The 22,955-nt window shown below is 37.6% G+C and overlaps 1 protein-coding gene across 1 annotated transcript; it reads left to right on the top strand.

The window, feature by feature from the left end:
- Positions 1 to 13,941: 13,941 nt before the first annotated feature.
- HGO (homogentisate 1,2-dioxygenase) lies at positions 13,942 to 21,819 on the top strand. The gene is made up of 9 exons (XM_082879854.1): positions 13,942 to 14,441; positions 16,359 to 16,589; positions 17,242 to 17,321; positions 19,011 to 19,178; positions 19,317 to 19,492; positions 19,636 to 19,705; positions 19,828 to 19,982; positions 20,879 to 20,962; positions 21,264 to 21,819. The coding sequence occupies exons 1-9, from the start codon at positions 14,248 to 14,250 to the stop codon at positions 21,480 to 21,482; spliced, it is 1,377 nt and encodes a 458-aa protein (XP_082735980.1). The 5' UTR covers positions 13,942 to 14,247; the 3' UTR covers positions 21,483 to 21,819.
- Positions 21,820 to 22,955: the final 1,136 nt, after the last annotated feature.

Genomic DNA, 22,955 nt, shown 5'->3' with positions numbered 1-22,955 from the left:
TATTCAAATTAATTATGACAAATTTTAATAAGTGTTCTATAGACATTATTTAGGTTGGAAAGTAGGTAAAAAAAAATAAAATATGTAAAAATGTTAAAAAAATATAATAATTTAAATAAAAATTTATTAAAATTAGTGAAATTGTATTATATTTTCAAAATATCTTATCTTTTACTTCTATATTAGAGACATTTGTTAGCAACACCCATTAACTATTAGGATATCTTCTCCATCGGTGTGGTCTAACAAAGTGAACTAACACTAAGGTGCCGTTTGGTAACACTTACGTTTTCAGTTTTCTGTTTATATTTACAAAAATTTTAAAAACTCAAATAAAAACTTGTTTGGTAAAATTTTTGATTTATAAATTAGTGGTCTCAGTTTATAAATTTGGCCAAAAAATGAAAACAAAAAAAATGTGTTTCCGTTTTCAGTTTTCAGTTTTTTTTTTTTTTTACCACCCAACACTAGCCACCACCCGCCACCATTTTCCACCACCGTCTTCCGTCACCACCACTCACCTGCCACCACCACCTATCACCCGCCACCACCACCCGTCACCACCACCCACTCGCCACCACCACCCACCTGCCATCCACCCACCACCACCCACCACCCACCACCCGCCACCCGCCACTACCATCCATCGCCTGCCACCTACTTGCCACCACCACTCACCACCCACCTGCCACCACCAGCCACCCACTACCACCAGCCACCTGCCACCCACCCACTACCACCACCCACCTGCCACCGCCGCCGCCGCCACCACCCAATCGCTACCACCCACCACCCGCCACCATCACCCACCCACCCGCCCGCCACCACCCGTCATCCGTCACCCACCAGCCACCACCACCGGCCACCACCGCCACCACCACCCGCCATTGTCATCCACCCACCCACCAGCAGCACCACCACCACCACCCGCCACTACCACCTACCCACCACCACCCGTCCGCCACCACCCACCACCCACTTGCCACCCACTCGCCACTACCACCCACCCCTCACCACCACCACCACCACCACCACTCACCACCCATCCACCCGCCACTACCATCCACCGACCGCCACCTATTTGCCACCACCACTCACCACTCACCTGCCACCACCATCCACCACCAGCCACCTGCCACCCACCCGCTACCACCACCTACCTGCCACCACCACCACCCACTCGCTACCACCCACCACCCACCACTCGCCACCGTCACCCACCCATTCACCATCACCACCCACCCGCCACCACCCGTCATCTGCCACTTACTTGCCACCACCACCTACCACCTGCCATCACCACCACCACCATCCACTCGCTACCACCCACCACTTGCCACCGTCACCCACCCACCCACCCACCCACCACCCGTCATCCGCCACCCACCTGCCACCACTACTCACCACCCGCCACCACCACCACCACTCGTTACCACCCACCACCCGCCACCGCCACCCACCCATCCACCACCACCACCAGCCACCCGCCGCCACCAGCTACCCATCACCCACCGTCACCACTTTCCACTATAGTCTTCCGCCGCCACTTGTCACCACTTGCCATTTTTCACTCTTTTTTATATTTTTAAAATTTTTTAAACATTTTGTCAATTACCAAACGCGTTTGTAGTTTATGTTTTTATAAAAATAAACAAAAAATAAACAAAAACCAGTTTATAAAATTTTTGTAAATATAAACTGAAAACGTAAACATTACCAAACACACCCTAATAGATTGGTTGAGCAACGAATCAGTGTAGAGTGCTTAGCAATGCACCCGAGTATAAATGTATGGTAGAGCATTCAATAACGTGTAGAATCCAAACAAAATGCCTAGTAGAGCACCTGAGCAAAAAGTTTATTTTAAGACCCATATAATTGTGGGGAAGTTGGTTCAAACTTCTCTACGAAGAAAGAAGAAGAAAAGAGAATAATGAATTCTCTTCTCAAAAGAAGACTAGAAGGATCAAGATAGAAGCTCCTGGATGATTCAGAAGCAGCTGAAGAAAACCATCTTGAATTGAAGCTCCTGAAGGTCAACAATGGAGGCACTTTGAAACTTCCCGAACGCATCTGAAAAGCAGTGAAATTGCCGTCACTGCCTACGCAACTCGCCCTTGGAGGAAGCCTATAAATAGATAAGTAATGAATTGTATTTCGTATGCAAGCATTGAATTGAAGAAGAAAAGAGTGGTGAGGAAACACCGAGTGAATTTGTATTTCTCCAAAATATATAGAATTTTCGCTGTCCGTGGACGTAGGCTATTACCGAACCACGTAAATCTCTGTGTTTTTCTCTATTGTGTGCTTTGTTTGCATCAATTTGTGGCCCCCTGGCCCATCAAGTGGTATTAAAGTGTCGTTGTGCAAAAAACAGAGCGTTTTTCACTCTGTTTCTGAATTTGCCCATATTTTGAAGTTTTCGAAATCAACTTTTGAACACACCATTGAATAGCTCTCGTTGAGTAGAGCAACTTAACAAAAAAAAATCACCTCAAACGGACACCGAAAACTCTCTCAATTGTTGGTCAAAGTTGACCTAAAAAAGTCAACAGTCCGAGCCAAGACGACAGACCGAGTCGAGTTGAGCGAAAGAAGAATATTTAGAATATCTCGTGCCACGTCAGCATTGGCCAAGCCAAGTCATCACCATATTAGCGCCACGTCAACAGTTTGATTGCCACGTTAGCGGTCAGCAGCCCAGTCAGAAAGGAAATATTCTCTATGTGATGAATATTTTGACAAAATATTGTCTTCTGTACAGAATATTCCCTAAAAGGTTTTGGTCAGTTTTGGGAGTACTTTTTGGGCCAATTGTTGACGTAAAGAGAGTAGTCCCTAGTCAAATCTACCGTTCCGGTCGCTATCACACTATCCGTTTCTTTAGATTTGGATTTGAATTTTGTGAATTTATCAAGGTTGTTGGTATTTCAAATTGTATTAGCCGTCTCCAAAGAAGGACTCTTTTGGTGGTTTCAGAATTTTGAAGAAGAATGACTGAAGAAATACCTTTATCAAGTAACCAATGAAGAAGGAGTTCAATCTCCAATGCCAAGTTCGAGGTTGAAAAGTTTGATGGAAGAAATAACTTCAGCATGTGGCAATGCGAAGTCTTGGAGTGCTCATTCAACAAGAATTTGATATCATTTTAGAGGACAAACATGCAGAAATGTCCGACAAAGATTGGAACAAGATCAACCGGCTAGCCTGTGGTACCATCTGGTTATGTCTTGCAAAAAATCAGAAGTATTTTGTCATGAAAAAGACGAATACCAAAGATCTTTGGAAGAAATTGGAGGATAAGCACATAACAAAAAGCATAGAGAATCAGTTATACTTGAAGAAGAAGATTTTTCGGTTTCAATGTAAAGAAAGAAGTTCGATGTCAATAACAAGATTCTTGCCTATCTACCCAATCTGAATATAGAAGTTGAAGATGAAGACAAGGCTTTATTGTTGAATTCCATACTAGATGAATATAAGCACTTGATTACCACAATGTTCTATGAGAAGAAAGAAATCAAGTTTGAAGATGTATTAACACATTGGTTAACAATGAGTACCGAAAGAATGATAAGAAGGCCCATTATCAAAACACATCAGGTGGAGCCTTAGTTGAACAAAAAAGATCGGAGAAGAAGAAGCAATCTGGGAGGGGGTTATACAGAAGCAACAAAAATAGATTCCGCTGCATGTCTAAAGAACTATCAACTAGAAGAATTCCCGCTATAGATAAATATGCCCTTTGTCGAAAGAAAGGACACTGGAAAGCTGATTATCTGAAGAATAATGACAATGAGACATCAATAGTTAGCCTTGCTCAGGAGAATGAAGATTCAGATTGTGTTTGTATTGTTCCATCATTTTCGTGCCATTATGATTAATGGATTATGGACTCTAGATGTACTTTCCATATGTGTCCTAATTAGGACTAGTTATCTGACTTTGAGGAGTTAGATAGTGAACAGTTCTTATGGGCAACGACGTCGTCTGTAAGGCAATAAGAATTGAAAGCATCCAACTGAAGTTGCATGATGAAATAGTTCGAGCCTTGAAAGAAGTATAGTATATACTAGAATTGAAAAAGAATCTTATCTCGTTGAGCACTTTAGCATCCAAAAGGTTTCAAGATTACCTTGGAAGGTGGAGCTCTTGTAATAGTATCGGTGACTCGGGTTATCATGAAAGGAAACAAAAAGAAAATTTTGTACTTCTCGCAATAGGAGTACAGTTGTAAGTGGAGTAGCCACCAGTAATAGAAAGAATGAAGAAGTTAATAAAGTTGACATAGATTGCACGAAGACTAAAGTCAAGTTTGAAACTGTAGAGCATTGTATGGAAAAAAAGATGGACTATGTGCATACCAATGTATAAGGACTTTCCAGAGTTGCATCGAAAAAAGGTAAGCATTGTCTTGTCACATCTATTGAAGAATAGTCTTGTCGTAAAGGTCAAGAATGAAGTTGTGAACATCTTCACAACATGGAAGAAAATGATGGAAAACTAGACTGGCAGAAAATTGAAGACTTTAAGATCAGACAACGGTAGAGAGCACATTACTAATCCGTTAGAGGAGCTCTGTCAGAAAAAAGGTAAAATACTGGAAAATGTGCGATATGGAACTTCACAACAATATGGAACGACAGAACAGATAAACAGTACTCTATTGGAAAAGGTGCGCTGGTTGCTCACAAGCAATTTTGAGCTGTAGATGTGACATATGCCCGTTGTCTTATCAACTGATTGCTGCAAATGAAGGAAGAACATCTTTGGAGGTATGGTTCGGTATGTATGCCAACAACTATGATCAATTGCATGTATTTGGTGGTCCGACTTACTATCATGTGCAGAGAAGTAAGCTTGATCCTATAGCCAAGAAAGGAGTATTCTTAGGCTTTAGTCGTGAAGTAAAATGGTACAGGCTTTGGTGCCTTGAATTGAAGAAGGTCATAGTTAGCCGAGATGTCACATTTAATGAGTCTGAAATGCCTAAGAAACTCAAGCCTGAAGACTCCAGTGAACAGAACAAAACCGTTGGAACGTAACAAGTGGAGTTTAATGCACCAGTAGACTCAGAAGAACGAATTGAAAAAGAACTAGTCATAGCAATACCGTAGCAATTAGAGTCTATTGCTACGAGGAAGTCGAATAAAGAGATCAGAAAACCAGCAAGATACGTGAATATTGTATCTTATGCATTTCCAGCAGTTAGGAATGATATCTCAACAACTGAAGAATCCAAGAAGAAACTGGAGTAAGAAAAGCTAGTTGAAGAAGAAGTACATAATCTGCACAAGAATAAGACTTAGGATTTGGTACAACTACCAAACAAAAATAAAGAAATCTGCTGCAAATGGAAATTCACCAAGAAGAATAGTGATTTGAAAGAAGAAATTTTATTATCTCAACCTGGAAGGTTCTGAGTAGTTGGAAAGAAAAATTTCATTGGAAAGAATAAATCTCTCTATAATGAAGCAAACACCACGATAGTGGTATGATCGGTTTGATCATTTTACAATTGCACAAAAGAAGATTCTTGGGATGGAGAATCCCCAAGAGAGGGTTAGGGTCAGAAGTACAGTGTATTTCTCCCAGCAAAAGGAAACCTAGTAGAAGAAGAACATAATTGGAGTTAAAATTCGAACAGAGTGTGGGCTTAATCCATTTGGAGCATATGTAAGTACCTTCGGGAGCTTGGTAGCATTGATTGCTCGCTATATAGTTTGAATAAAGAATTTTTTCCCAAGGTGGAGAATTGTGGGGAAGTGTCATGACCCAAACCCGCCCCTGTAGGTTTAATACCGTAACCGGCCAGTAATCCGTGGATTACCAAAGGCCTCTGAACAGATTAGCAAATAATAAGGGGCTGCGAAAGCAATAATACAAAATAGACAAGGTCCAATGAGCTGTGACAACGTACATGGGACAGAAGATTTCAAAACTTATATATATAAATAAGCATGCCAGTCAAAGGACACCAATATTTACAAAGTATTTACATCCCAAGACCTGTCTTTACAAAACACATGCAAAGACTAGCATGAACACAAAAACAGCCATAGCATCAGACTTTGATCGGAACCTCCTTGGGAGGCACAATGGTTGGCTGACAAAACAGTATAGAAGGTCGTCAACTCTGGCCCTGGTCACACGCCGGCTCACCTACATACATAATATAAACAGTGAGCGAAAGCCCAGTGAATAATAACAGAGTAAATGGGTTTTATGAATGAGTCCATACAGATTCAGAATTCATAATTCAGTTTCGTATCAAAACCATAACTTGTCTAGATCATATACAGACAGAAATCATAAGCCTTGTTTAAGTTTACGTGATACATTCTTAGCACTAGCAGAAACAGTTGACCCATAAAGGACGGCCATAAAGGCATACAGTTGACTCACGTGCACGGAGACGATATAGTTGGCTCATGAGACGTACAGTTGACCCATAAATGGGACGTAAGGATCTATAACAGTTGGCTCATGAGACGTACAGTTGACCCATAAAGGGACGTAACAGAACAGATAACAGTTATCGTTTGAGGCTAAGAATGTCACGAATACATATAAGAAATTGGACAATCATTCATTGTACAGAACATATCATTTCAGAAAACAGATCTTATTTTGTCACATAGAAAATAAGTACAGTTGAACATAACTTTACTAAGTTATTACTTACAGTGGGCCTTGAGACAGACAGACAGACGGAGTAAGCTCGGTCAAACGATACGTGGCACGTGACTTACACAACACATAACAGATATACATTTGAAACACACGTTCTAATTGTACAAAACTTATTTCGTTGGCTCTTAGTGCGCTTCTAATCTCTTAACCCTCGTTATGGGATCTTAAACATGGCCTAGGAATGCCTAGGATGGAATGAGGATGCAAAAATGTCTTGGAAACATTTTCTCAAAATTTGCTGAAATAAGGTCTACGCTCGAGCGTGGCTTTCCTCGCTCAAGCAGACATGCAGCTGTTGAGGCTCCGCTCGAGCGTGAACTTCCCCGCTCGAGCGGACTGTAAAATTGACAAAAGTACTGAATGCAAGATATTCACGCTCGACAGGCGCTCGACCCCCGCTCGAGCATGAGACTCAGACCCCCGCTCGAGCTTGTATTCCCTCGCTCGAGCGGACTGTAAAACATGCAAACTTCTGGGCATACGCATTTTACGCTCGAGCGCGACTCTCGTCGCTCGAGCGGAACTGCATGTACTCAGGCTTCACACTCAAGCGTGAAAGTCCCCGCTCGAGCGTGGGTCAATTTTCTGGAAAATCCAGATTGACCTCCCAAGCTCAAATTCGACAATCAACCTTCCAAAACTCATTTTTCTGGGCCAAACTTTGAAAAACACTTGGTAACCCATAAAATAACATGTTTAAAGCTTCAATTCAAGAAATCATGGCCCAAGAGTAAACCAATTTGTGCAAAAATTAATATGAATTCTAAGAACATAACTTAAATGTTACATGTATGAATTCTCATGACTTCTAATACTCCAAAACATGATCCAAAACAAGATTAAGCTCAAGAATAGGATGAATTCATGAATTAAAACCAAAATGTGGACATGCATGTGGAAATTCATGAAGAACAACTCCAAAATCCAAGAATATGTGCATGCATGCATGAATTAAGTCTCAATTCAACATTTTCAACCAATTCTTGACTTTAATCTCTAATCTTCCATGAACCATGCAAGAATTAAACTTAAATGCGCAATTGAAAGGAGAACCTCCTACCTTAAGCCTTGAATTCCAAGCCTAGAAGCTCAAATATGCAAGCTACGCTTCAATTCTCCTAAGCTCTAAGCCAAATCTCTTAGATGAATCCTATTTTCTCTTAGCTCTCTCTTTCTCTAGTCAGTTTTGGCAAGGAAAATAGCTGAGGAAATATGTTTCAAGGTGTAATAAGGTTGGTCTCCAAATCAAGCCACTATGTGGAATAATGGTAGATAAGTCCAACTAATGTAATTTAGCTTTATTTAATCATACCAAATCAAATTTAAATTAAATCTACCATAAAGTTACATAAATTCCAATTATCACATAGCACTAATCAATTTCAAAATCGGGCGCCGATAAGGCTTTCAATTTGCAGTTTAAAACATGAAACATGAACAGATCGTTTTATGGCAAACAGATAAAAACACAAAGATAATTCAATATATATGCAATTAAATTTCGGATTCCTTCTAAATTACTGTTAGGCATAATTAATCATGATTTAGCATTAATCGGAGGTCGGGGTTATTACAGGAAGTTGGCTCAAACTTCTCTATGAAGAAAGAAGAAGAAAAGAGAAGAATGAATTCTCTTCTCTAAAGAAGACTAGAAAGATCAAGATAGAAGCTCCTGGATGATTCAGAAGCAGCTGAAGAAAATCATCTTGAATTGAAGCTCCTGAAGGTCAATAATGGAGGAACCTTGAAGCTTCCCAAACACGTCCAAAACGCTGTGAAATTGCCGTTACTGCCTACGCAACTCAGCCTCAAAAGAAGCCTATAAATAGATAGGTAATGAATTGTATTTTGTATGCCAGTAAGAAGAAGAGAGTGGTGAGGAAACACTGAGTGAATTTGTATCTCTCCAAAATATATAGAATTTTCACTGTCCATGAACATAGATTATTTCCGAACCACGTAAAGCTTTGTGTGTTTCTCTCTTGTGTGTTTTGTTTTCATCAATCTGTGACTCTCTGATCCAACAATAATTCCGTACTAATTTTTACTCTCACAACAGTTTTTAAAATCATTTCAAAAAATTTGATATAGTTTATTAAAATAGATTTTATTTTTATTATCAGATTAATTAATCATTTTTTATTTTGTCTATTTGTAGTTTGAACAATATATTCGTATATATATTTTTAGCTAAAGTGCACAAAGTATACTGTTGATGATGTTGACAAACCAAAAAGAAAAAAGAATATATAATTAATAATATTATTATTTAATTTTTTTTCTTGGTTATATAAATTAGGGGTGGGCGCGGGTCGGTTGCGGCCACGAAACCTCCAATCCACCATCTGTCTACCAGATTGGCGGATTGGAGAAAATCAATCCGCATCCGTCCATCAATCCGGCGGACGTGGATTGAGCGGATTGGTGGATGGATGCGAATCGATTTGGCGGTTTAAAATTTTATAAATTTTTAACATAATTCAACTCGTGCACTTCCTCAAAAAAAAGAAAAGAAAGTATTGCAGTCAATGACTTAAAAAAATATTACAATCACTGCATGCCTCATCCAAAGCAAGAAAGTTTGAAACTTTAGAATATCACAATCACTGCATGCCTCATCCACATACTACAATCATAGCATGCCTCATCTACATAAATTATTACAATCTGTGGTTTTTAAAATATAAAAATAATTCAAACCACCAAAACCATGAACAGAATAATAGCAGAGATTGTATGTCTCTGTATTGTTACATCTATATCTGTTTTTGAAAACAAAAATTAATCAGCATATGTCATATTTTCTATTTATTATTTTTAGAGATAGATTTAAAAACAAAAAAATATAGATAAATAATACGTTTATCTTTTTCAATTCAAAGAATATATTCAAGTTGAAAATTTTTTTTCAACAGAATATTTAAACTCTTTTTTAATTAAAAACACAAACAGAATATTTAAACAAACTGAAAACACAAAGTCTTATAAATTACTAGGGGTGCTCACGGTTTGGCGATTCGGTTGTGGCCAAAGGAATCTCAAATCTGCTATCCGTCCGCCAGATTGGCGGATTGGAGAAAATCGATCCGCAACCATCTGCTCTTCATTACGCATCCGTAAAAAATACGACGGATCGGTTCTGTTCGGTCGGTTTTGACGGATCGATATATCCGCTGCTCACCCCTAATATAAAATGATATTTCAACAAATTTTATCCAAAAGCTACACGTGCTTTTATCCACACGAGTGCGCGCGCGCAAAAAAAAAAAAAAACAGAAAACTTTAAGTGCCGTTTGGTAACACTTACGTTTTTAGTTTTCTGTTTATATTTACAAAAATTTTAAAAACTCAAATAAAAACATGTTTGGTAAAATTTTTGATTTATAAATCAGTGATCTCAGTTTATAAATTTGGACAAAAAATAAAAACACAAAAAATATGTTTCCGTTTTGAGTTTTTAGTTTTTTTTTTTTACCACCCAACACTAGCTACCACCCGCCACCATTTTCCACTACCGTCTTCCGCCACCACCACCCACCACCCACCCCCTACCCCCCACCACCACCTGCCACCACTACTCACCACCCATCTGCCACCACCAGCCACCTGTCACCCATTCGCCACCACCACTACCCACTATCTACCTGTCATCTACCCGCCACCACCCACCACCCGCCACTACCATCCACCGCCCCCCACCACCACCCGCCACCTACTTGCCACAACCACTCACTACCCACCTGCCACCACCAGCCACCTGCCACCCATCCACCCACCCATCCACCATCACCACCCACCCACCACCCACCTGCCACCACCACCCAGCACCCATCACCACCACCTACTCGCTACCACCCGCCACCGTCACCCAACCACCTATCACCACCGCCACCCGCCACCGCCACCCACCGCCACCACCATCATCACCATCACCTACCACCCACCCGCCACTCACCTGCCACCACCACCCAGCACCCACTACCACCACCCACTCGCTACCACCTACCACCCGCCACCGTCACCCACCCACCTATCACCACCACTACCTGCCATCCGCCACCCACCTGTCACCACTCGCTACCATCCACTCGCCACCACCCGCCACCCGCCATCGTCACCCACCTACCCACCCACCACCCGCTACCCACTTGCCACCACCACCACCACCACCCACTCGCTACCACCCACCACCCGCCACCGTCACCCACCCACCCTCCACCACCACCCACTGTCACCATTTTTCACTATCGTCTTCTGTCACTATTTGCCATTTCTCACTCTTTTTTATATTTTTAAAATTTTTAAAACATTTTGTCAATTACCAAACGCGTTTGTAGTTTATATTTTTCTAAAAATAAACAAAAAATAAACAAAAATTAGTTTATAAATTTTTTGTAAATATAAAATGAAAACGTAAATGTTACCAAACACACCCTTAGGTGCCGTTTGGTAACGCTTACGTTTTCAGTTTTTTGTTTATATTTACAAAAATTTTAAAAACTCAAATAAAAACTTGTTTGGTGAAATTTTTGATTTATAAATCAGTTGTCTCAGTTTATAAATTTGGCCAAAAAATGAAAACACAAAAATGGGTTTCCGTTTTGAGTTTTGAGTTTTTTTTTTTTTACCACCCAACACTAGCCACCACCCGCCACCATTTTCCATTACCGTCTTCCGCCACCACCACCCACCACCCACCCCCCACCCCCAATCACCACCTGCCACCATTACTCACCACCCATCTGCCACCACCACCACCCACCAGTCACCTGTCACCCACTCGCCACCACCACCACCCGCTACCTACCTGTCATCCACCCGCCACCACCCACCACCCGTCACTACCATCCACCGGCCGCCACCACCACCCGCCACCTACTTGCCACAACCACTCACCACCCACCTGCCACCACCATCCACCACCTGTCACCACTAGCCACCTGCCACCACCACCACCACCACCATCACCCACCACCCACCTACCACCACCACCCAGCACCCACTACCACCACCCACTCGCTACCACCAGCCATCGTCACCCATCCACCTATCACCACCACCACTCGCCACCACCACCCACCGCCACCACCATCACCATCACCATCACCATCACCATCACCATCACCTACCATCCACCCGTCACCCACCTGCCATCACCACCCAGCACCCACCACCACCACCCACTCGCTACCACCTACCACCCGCCACTGTCACCCACCTACCTATCACCACCACCACCTGCCACCACCCGTCACCACCTACTCGCCATCACCCGCCACCCGTCATTGTCACCCACCACCACCACCCACTCGCTACCACCTACCACCCGCCACTGTCACCCACCTACCTATCACCACCACCACCTGCCACCACCCGTCACCACCTACTCGCCATCACCCGCCACCCGTCATCGTCACCCACCACCACCACCACCACCCACCACCCGCTACCCGCCACCCACCTGCCACCACCACCACCCACTCGCTACCACCCACCACCGTCACCCACCCACTCCCCATCACCACCCACTGTCACCACTTTTCACCATCGTCTTCTGCCACCACTTGCCATTTCTCACTCTTTTTTATTTTTTTAAATTTTTTTAAACATTTTGTCAATTACCAAACGTGCTTGTAGTTTATGTTTTTCTAAAAATAAACAAAAATCAGTTTATAAATTTTTTGTAAATATAAACTGAAAACGTAAATGTTACCAAACACAGAATTCAGCAATCCGTCAGCACTGCATCGGGGGAGAAATTATTCAGTGGTATTGAGCAATACACCAATCCATTCATAAGAGGATACTTGTCAAATTAATTTTCAAAAACCAACAAAATAATTTTTTTTTAAAAAAATCGAAACTTTAACCCTTATATCAAAATAAAATTTAAAATTTTAATTTTATCAATTAAAATTTGTTTTCAATCCAAACAATCAGTCCATTTCTATTAAGAAAAATTGACGAAAAAAAAGTAAGTCATCAAACTCAATGTAAATATACATTAAATGCCTAAAATATTTTTTTTTTGTTGAATTTAATGATTAAAATATTTTTTTCGTCAATTTACCCAATAGAAATAGACAGACGGTCGAGATTGAAAACAAATAAAAAAAATTCAAGATTTAAATTAATAAAATAAAATTTTGGATTTTTTAATTTTTTTTTCAAAAGCATTAAATTATAAGATAAATTATAAATATATTCCCTGAGATTTTGTTTAAGCTACAAAAAATCTTCTGTGTTTATAAAAATTACAAATAACACCTTGTCAAAAAATTTTATTCAACAAAATTAACAGAAAAAAATGATATTTCTAACTATGCTCTCATATAATAATAAAATGATCTAAATTATTAATTGAAACATATTTATGACATAATTTAAAATTATTAATTGACTTGATAATTTATTACTAAAATAAGTTATTTGTTATGCTATCAGAAACTTAAAGAGTGAAGTGTAATTTTTAAAATTATATGAGACAATTGATATTTTAAGCAAACTATAAGAAGTGTATTCATAATTATCTGAAATTATGATATTTCAACCAATCAAGAAGTCAAAATCATGATAGAACAACACAAATATTTGCCAGGGGTGAGCATGATCCGGATTGGATCGGATTAGAGTAAAATCAGAATCAATCCGTTATCTACGGATCTTGAAAAATTAGAACCAATCCAATTCGTTCAAATCGTAGAATCAATCCGAGCCAATCCATTTAAATACGGATTAGATCGGTTTAGGATCACAGATTTACATAATTAAATAACAAAAAAATATATATAACACTTTAATTTCATAAAAATATAAATATAGCACTATATTAATTTCACAATAGTAATATGTCTTTTCATAATAACAACAAACTGTTCTATAATTTAAACAAACATAAGAAAACTAGTTCCACCATAAGTATTCAGACCATTACAAATTAATACTAAAAACTAACAAACAAAAGTAATAAAAAAAGATACTATGCAAGTTTAGGTTTAGATTAAGTTTTATATGAAATAAGAGAAGATACTATATATGAAGGTGTATAATAAAAATATAGACTATTTATATACGGTCCGGATCGGTTCCAATCTAGAATCGTGGAGTTCAATCTGGAACCAATTCGTAAATTAGAAATTTTTAATTTTTCAATCCGAAATCGAACCATAGATTCAAAAAATCATTCTAAATTTACTGCATTAAACTGGACTGAATCAAATTACGAATTTCACGAACTCTTTCCTTGGCCCTAATATTTGCCCTAAGGCCCCCCTATATTTTTGCTCCCCAAGGCCACAACTTGTTTGTTTTTTTATCAGCAAGGCTATATCTGAAGCATACAATTCTGTGAGTGTGTCCCAGGGAGAAATTTCTGTACAATACATACACGTCTCTTCGAATCCTGATGATCAGGTTGCCACGGTGGTATTGGTTCACACTAATCAAAGCTCATCCCTTCTCGCTCAACTATTTATTTATTCGCCCCTTCACTCTTCCCGCTATCTCTCTCTCTCTCTCTCTCTCTGTTCGATTCTCGAGAAAGTTTGTTGACTCATGGGGTCCAAGAATATTGATTTTCCGGCAAATTTGGAGTACCAGTCCGGCTTCGGAAACCACTTCTCGTCGGAGGCGATTACCGGAGCTCTACCTGAGAGCCAGAACAGCCCTCTCGTCTGCCCTTACGGCCTCTACGCCGAGCAGATCTCCGGCACTGCTTTCACTGCCCCTCGCAAACTCAACCAGCGAAGGTGCGTAGCTTCTCTCTCTCTCTCTCTCTCTCTCTCTCTCCTGTAATCAGGCTCTTTAAATTCAGAATCGCGATAGGTTGTTTTGACATGATCTAGAGAGGAATGATTGGGTAGGTAGGTGTTATTTCTGGAATTTGAGTTTTGTTTAACTTAATTATGTGCGAAATTCGAGTGGAGACTGCTGTTTCTCCAGAATATTATCAGTCCACCCCCCCCTCTCTCTCTCTCTCTACATATATATGGTTGTTGACATGATCTAGGGAGGAATCATTGGGAACGTAGGTGTAATTCTAGAATTTGAGTTTGATTTAGCTTAATTAGGTGCAAAATCCGTGCGGAGACTGCTGTTTCTCTAGAAAATTAGGGAAACTCTTGGTAGCATGGACACCTTATAAGGAAAGAAAAAAAAAAGAAGCATAAGTCCGTACTTTTTACGTTATAACTAAAAATATATCATAATTAAATAACACATAAACCATAGCTAAAATTATAACTAAAATATTGTGATAACTACAAAAAAATTTTAGTCATGACAAAAAAAGTAAATAGCATAACTAGGTGGTATACCACTAGGGGGTGTATATATCAATAATGGTTGAGACCACTAAAAGTGGTGCAAAGTGGTGCTCTAAAAGCATGGCAGTAGACGGGACTCACAGCTTGTGTCTTGTGTTTTTTTTTTTTTTTGGTTAAAGTGCTTGTCAACTCATTAGTGGTGCTTTAGGGCACCACTTTTAGTGGGATGTATCATTACCCGTGTATATATAGTAGAATTTCCGAGAAAATTACCAATTGTCTCTCTCTAGTCTCTCTACATTTATAGTATTCTAGGTTGTTGTTGACACTAGCGTGGAATCATTGGGAAGATGGGTATTATTTCTGGAATTTGAGCCTTGTTTAGCTTAATTATGTGTGAAATTTGAGCGGAAACTGCAGTTTCTCTAGGAAATTATCAGTCTACCTCTACTTAACATGATCTTGCAAGGAATCATTGAGAAGTTAGGTGTTATTTATGGAATTTGGGTTTTATTTAGCTTAATAGTGTGCGAAATTCAAGCGGAGACAGCTGTTTCTGTAGAAAATTATCTGTCCACCTCTCTTTCTCTCTACATGTATGTCATTCTAGGTGGTTGTTATCATGATCTAGGGAGGAATTATAGGGAAAATAGGTGTTAATTCTGAAATTTGAGCTTCATTTGGCTTAATATTATGTGTGAAATTCGAGAGGAGGCAACTGATTCTCTAGAAAATTGGATTCAGAATTGCTCATTTTCTAATTTTATTTTCAGGTTCCCCATCACCCGCCTTTGTTCAAATTTTAATTCAAATTTAAGTGAAAAACTTTTTTAATAGCATAGTAATAAATTTGAAAGTGGCCTTCAAATTTTTGAGTAAAATTATGACTCTTGATTTGAGTAAAAGAATGAGTAGAACTCATTTTCATATAGGAATTTTGAGCGAACATATGAGAGTCTTTCTTGATTTGAGTAAAACTCATTTTCATTCTAGTTTTAGTAAAGAAGTGGAGACGGTTTTGAAATTTTTTAACTCCGATTTAAATTTGGATAAAGGGTAAGGACTGGATATGCGCAAAGTTATGTGATCAGTTTCCCATTGTTTTAACATTTGTAGGTATGATTAAAATTTTCCTGGGGTTATTCTATTTAATCCAGGCTTAAAATTTTATGGTGAAACCAAGTTTCTCTTGAATTTTGAGTCTCTACCAGGTCTATTTCATATCTTGGTTCTTTAAGAAATAAGAACAGAGGTCATCTATATATCTTGGAATCATTCTTGCTCTAGCAAATGGTGGTCTTGTTTATGTCACTACTCATGTTAATTGCTCATCTGCTATAATTTTATCAATCCTAATAGTGATCCTTTATTGATATGTTTATGTTTTCTTCTTCTTGGCAGTTGGCTATATCGTGTCAAACCATCAGTTACACACGACCCATTTAAACCTCGAGTACCAAGTCATGAGAAGCTTGTCAGTGAATTTAGCCAGTCCAACAGCTCTGCCAACCCAACTCAATTACGTTGGAAGCCTGTAGAAATTCCTGATACACCAACTGATTTTATTGATGGTTTATATACAGTGTGTGGGGCTGGCAGCTCATACCTTCGGCATGGTTTTGCCATTCACATGTAATTGGAATTCCGAACTTAGTTTACTTATTTCATGTGGTTATATATATCATTCTCATAATAAGCATTCCCCCCCCCCAATATTTGTCACCATTATTTAAATCAGTGACTTTTATGTTGATTTATTTTGGGACTTGGGAAATACTACCTTGACAGCTACAAGATCCAGTGTCAATGATGGACTGTCAGATTCTTTTAGTCATGTATGTATGTTTGTGTATATATGTAGTTGACTAGTTTCTGTGACCATGATTGGTTAGTGTTGAAGTGGAACATGAGACCATGATCTTATATAAACTTCAATTTTTTGAAATTACTAGTTGGATTTATGTTTGTGGACAAAAAAAACTGGTTTGGAAATGCTCATGAAAAATGTCCAATCCAAATTATGTGCAAATATATTTGTATATTTGTAATAATAGCAGGGGCATACTTTTTTTTATTCTTCTGAGAGGATACAAAGAATGCAAAAGGTTGTTTTTCATCTATGAATGTACCAGATTAAAACACATCCAAATTCCAAAGAAGCTATGGGCTAGTTTGAAATTGAATATGTATCTTTTGTAAAGCTCTTAAATGTAGATTTGGATCAGTGGTAGTTGAATGTGAATATATCTGCTTTTTAATATGCAACTGATGTGTGGAAATGCAGGTACACTGCCAACAAATCAATGGACAATTGTGCCTTCTGCAATGCTGATGGTGACTTTTTGATTGTTCCTCAAAAAGGAAGTAAGCGATGCTCATCTTTTTTTCTTTCTTTCTTTTTTCAAGCAGTTATGGTTTATGGGTGCCATCTTTCAATTTAACCCCCAAAATGTATTTGTCATCTAAGTAATTGGTTTTACATATGAAATTCAGACTTTTCACACTTAGGTTTTTAGGACTTAGGAAGTGGTCTTTTGTTGAAAGGCATATAATAAAATGTAGAAGTATTTTGGTCTTTGTCACATGAGAGGGGAACACATTTCTCCTTTACTGCAGTTGTTTAAGAAGCAATCAATGATTTTTATGATATGGGTAAACTACCAATAGGTCCTAATAGTTGAACTTAGGCCTTGTTTGGGAACAGGCTAATTTAGTAACTTTTTGACTATTTGGTTAAAAAGGTAGGTAAAAAAAACTTGTATGTTTGGGATGATTTTTTGGTTAATTACCAAAAGATGTGCAAAAAGTAGAGAGAAAAGAGAATCTTTGACTTTTTGGTATGAGTTGTTGGCTTTTTGACTAATTTAGTAACTTTTTGGCTAATTAGCTAAAAATGTAAGTCTCCAAACAGGGCCTTAATTCCCATAAAGTCCTATTGAAAATAAGTCCTTGTAAAATTGTCACTATAAATAAATTTTTGTGATGATTTTTTGCATATGTTGCTAAAAATTAACAATTAGCGACTTTTTTTTGTCTATGATTTTTATAAATTGTCGTCAAAATTTACAATTAGTGACTTTTTCTGTGACGAATTTTTGAAATTGTCGCTGAAAGTTGAAAATTAGTGATTTTTTTTTTTGTGATGATTTTTTTAAACTGTCGCTGAAACTTATAATTAGTGATATTTTTGTGACAATTTTTAAACTGTCGTTGAAAAATAACAATTAATAACGTTTTTTTAATAGTGTTTGATGAAAAACGCCATTAAATATTATAGGACTTATTGGACAATAAGTCCACTTATTAGGACCTACATGTAAGTTCTCCAGGTAAACTATCAATAGATCTTAATAGTTGGATTTAATTCCCATCAAGTCCTATTGAAAAGAAGTCATAATAAAATCGCCGTTAAAAATAACTTTTTGCGATGATTTTTTGCATATGTAGCTAAAAATTGACAATGAGTAACTTTTTTTAGTCGTGGTTTTTATAAATTATCGCTAAAACTTATAATTAGTGAGATTTTTCTATGATAAAAATTTCAAACTATCTCTGAAAGTTGAAATTAGCAACTTTTTTTGTGACGATTTTTTTAAACTGTCGCTAAAACTTGTAATTAGTGACATTTTTTGTTACATTTCAAACTGTTGCTAAAAATTAACAATTAGTGATGTTTTTTAATAGTGTTTGATGAAAATTGTCATTAATTATCATAGCACCTATTGGACAAGAAGTCCATTTATTAAGACCTATACGTAGGTCCCTTGTGTGATATTTCCTTTTAAGTGGATTCTTTTGACAAAAATTCCCATTCATCATTTGGCTTCTGCCTGAGGGTCATTTTTGTTTTGTCCTCTATCAGGGATCTATTTTTGACTGAGCCTATTTCCTAGAACTGTTAATTGCTTAAATTTTCTTCTTTCATTTTCTCTGGTCTGTAACACATCCATGATCCTCCTCAACTATTTCCTAGTTCTGCCTTCAAGACTGGTGTCTTTGTAATATATGATATAAAGAACTGTATGAAAAGAGTTTCCCTTATTCTTTATACAGGATTGTGGATCACAACTGAATGTGGAAGATTGCAAGTGTCTCCTGGTGAGATTGTTGTTTTACCTCAAGGATTTCGTTTCGTTGTTGACCTGCCAGATGGCCCATCACGTGGTTATGTTGCTGAGATTTTCGGTACCCATTTTCAACTTCCTGATCTTGGGCCAATAGGTACATAATTTTTATTGTAAGCCATGATTACAAGTGACTACACTATTTTTTTCAAAACATATTATATCAGGTTATCTTACTGAGCATTTAAAACTCAAGAGTCATATAAATCCTAAATTTTCTTTCTCTATTGTGTAGGTGCTAATGGTCTCGCTGCTTCACGGGATTTCCTTGTTCCCACAGCCTGGTTTGAAGATAGCCCCCGTCGGGGATATACCGTTGTACAGAAGTTTGGTGGTGAACTTTTCACTGCAAAACAGGATTTCTCACCATTCAATGTGGTAGCCTGGCATGGTAATTATGCCCCATTTAAGGTTGGTATCTGTTTGAATATAATACTTCGGCATTTACGGACTAAATGGTAGGTGTTGTCCATGCATCTTTTTTGCATCTAAGTTGTCTTGGACTCATTTAATATCTCAGTAGAACTGATGGAATGAAATTCCATTCCTTGCAGTATGAGTTAAGTAAGTTCTGCCCGTATAATACTGTTCTGTTCGATCATAGTGATCCATCAATAAATACAGGTGCGGTAGATCTATTGCTGTGGTTTCTTGACTCTTTTTACTTGTTTTATTGCTTGTTTGTTTGTTTGTTTATACCAATGTTTAACATGATTGGTTTTTAATTTATGTTGAATTGAATGCAGTGCTGACAGCACCAACAGATAAACCTGGTGTGGCATTGCTTGATTTTGTCGTTTTCCCTCCCCGGTGGTTGGTTGCTGAACATACTTTCCGGCCTCCATATTACCATCGCAATTGTATGAGTGAATTTATGGGTTTGATTCATGGAGGATATGAGGTAAACCTCTTGAACTTTTGAAATTTTATTTGTTTTGGATTATGGTGACTTTTTGCTTTACTTTAATCAGTGTTTTACACAACTGAAAAAATAGTCCTCATTTTATGTGTTAGAACCATGGTTATCAAAATTGTGACATGGATTGTAGGATCGTACGATCCTATGATCCTAAATTGTCAAAAAGATCCAAATCATGGTAGGATCGATATTATAGTAGAATTGTATAGGATCATAGGTAGGATCGTAAGTAGGCTCATTAGATTTATGATTTTACACCTTTTCTTTAATGTCTATCATCTTGATTTGTATTTTTATCTTATTATTAATAGAAAGTAGAATCTTATAATTATCTATCCGATCTTACGATCCGATCCACGAGACTCTCTCACTGATCACAGGTAGGATCCCGATTTTAGCAACCATGGTTAGAACTTCGAACTGAAGAGGGTGGGGGTCCATTTGGGTTGGGCGAGGAAAAGAAAAGGGCTCCTGGTGCTGGCTGTTCACTTGAGTGGTATCACCTGCCACCTCTAAATGGGGTGGTGCAGGGTTTAAACTACTGGATTTGATTTTGATAGAATCCAGTTTTAGGAAGATCTCAAAATTACCATGTACATTTACATGAAAACCACTCAAACATGGGATCTTGGAACCATGCGCTTTTTTCAATTTCTAGGCATGTGGAGAGGAGGCCAACGGAGTTCTTCAACCTTTGTGGCCCAACACGAGTGCCCTTATGTTAAAAATGAAATTATAATTAAAAAATTGTAGATTTTTTTTTAAAATTATTTATTATAAAGCTTTAGTTTAGCATTTGCACAAACCCCACTTAAGAGTTGAATATAATTTTTTGCTCTACATCATCATTTTCAATCGATATACAACTTTGTTTTCAGGCAAAAGCAGATGGGTTTCTCCCAGGTGGTGCAAGCCTTCATAGCTGCATGACTCCCCATGGTCCCGATACAAAGACTTATGAGGTAACTTTTTTGTCCATATTGTTTTGTCTCATTTTCTCTTCGGCACCCAAAAATCGGGATTATCTTATTGGTCTTTCAAAAATTGGAACTTAGATGATAAGATTTTTTTTAGATTTTCTTGGGTGTGGCCTAATAGTTGGGCGACCTTGTTAGTGAATATTAAAATATAATATTCACTAACAGACCTCTTCTCAGTACATGATTGGTTGACTGGGTCGTTTAATTTTTTATTTCATGAAATGATTGCTAATGTCATCCTCAACAGTTGTGGACTAAGAGTGTTGTTCCTTTCGTCTCACAGGCGACAATTGCACTTGGAAATGAAGCAGGGCCACAGAGAATAGCTGATACCATGGCTTTCATGTTTGAGTCTTGTCTAATACCCCGAATCTGCCCATGGGCTCTCGAGTCTCCCTCCATCGATCCTGATTATTACCAGTGCTGGATTGGACTTAAGTCCCATTTCACGTGTGAACTGACGAATAGAGAATTACAGAATGGATACAATCAGGCCAATTGAGGCCATTGGTTGATGATTTTCTGCTTCAGATATGGAATCTGTGCATGACCGCTTCTATAATAAGACGTCCAACGAGTACGACACATGATATCATTGATGTGTAAATATAAAAAATGAGTGTCATATATAGAAATGCACAAGAACCATAAATGAATATATCATGTAAGAACGAATTGTGTTGTGCTGTGTGTCCTGTTGTAATTTTAATTTATTTTTTAAAATGGTTTATTTGAATAATAGAGTAAAATGTTGTAGTCAACATGAGCAAATGGAAGAGGATGGCTGATTATTTAGGTAGTTGTTGGTTCATTGGAATGAAATGATCATTGCATCAAAATATTCATTCTTGGGTGAATTGTAGTTTAAGACTTGTGTCACTTTGGTATCTAATTTTTTAATTGTGATACATTTGATTTTGAACTTTAAATTTTGTTCTAAACAAGAACAATAAAAAAAGTTTCTTTTGTAAACTGTTCATTTCAAAGGTAAAGTCGTTATATAACTTAGTTGGTCACCATGCATTCCGTTGGGTTTAGTCCATGGAGGTCATAGGTTTAATTTTTCTTAACAGGGTTGAATTAAGGAAGTACAAGTACTTAGGTGCTTTGCTAAAGGTGTAGAGATTTTCCTTCATTGGTGCTAATCTAACAACTAACAATTAACATTTGTTGATTAAAAAAAAAAAGTTGTATGTTGTTTGAAATGTAATGACATTTTTTTTTAATGAATAATGCTGAGATTTTTTTAGTTATAAAGTTTTGTTTGGTTTGTTTTTCAGAATCTAGAAAATTTTTCTAAGAAATTAAAAATTAAATTGGTAAAAAAAATTAAAAACACATCATTTTATATAATTTTATCTTTTGGGAGGGTAGAAATAATTTTTTTATTATATTTATTTTCGTTAAATTAATTTTTATTTTTTCAAAAGTTAAACATGACTACAACTTTGATGTTATTATTATACTAATCCATTAAATCAAAAAATTCAAAACAAAAAATATTTCATATATTAAACATGTGAATTATACATTGAAAGCCTAATAATCATCTATTACATGATAACCATTTAAAAACATCACCAAAGACAACCATCCATTATATGATCATCATCTAAATATATACTAAAAATTAATTTGATAAAAAAATAAAAAAATAAAAAATTTATCATTTTTATATAATTTTATCTTTGGTGGGTAGTAATAATTTTTAAAAATTCAAAAGAGCTTTATTTTTGTCAAACTATTTTATGTTTTATCAAATTGGCGACTCTGTCCTTGAAATGGAACAATAATATCTTAAATTGTCCTTATTTGGAATGAGATTTAAAATTCAGGGTCAAATGTATCACAATTAAAAGGTCATGGACCAAAGTGACATAACTCTCAAATTACAAGGATGGTTAATGTAATTCGCCTTCCATTCTTGTATTTGGTTGACGAAAAAAATAATAAAAAATATATTGTAAATGGAATC

The sequence above is a fragment of the Camellia sinensis genome, chromosome 7 (genome assembly GCF_055761805.1).
Source record: "Camellia sinensis isolate YWXY chromosome 7, ASM5576180v1, whole genome shotgun sequence".
NCBI classification, from domain to species: domain Eukaryota; kingdom Viridiplantae; phylum Streptophyta; class Magnoliopsida; order Ericales; family Theaceae; genus Camellia; species Camellia sinensis.
Note: the sequence above shows the minus strand (reverse complement) of the source record. Positions and strands in the feature narration are given on the sequence as shown.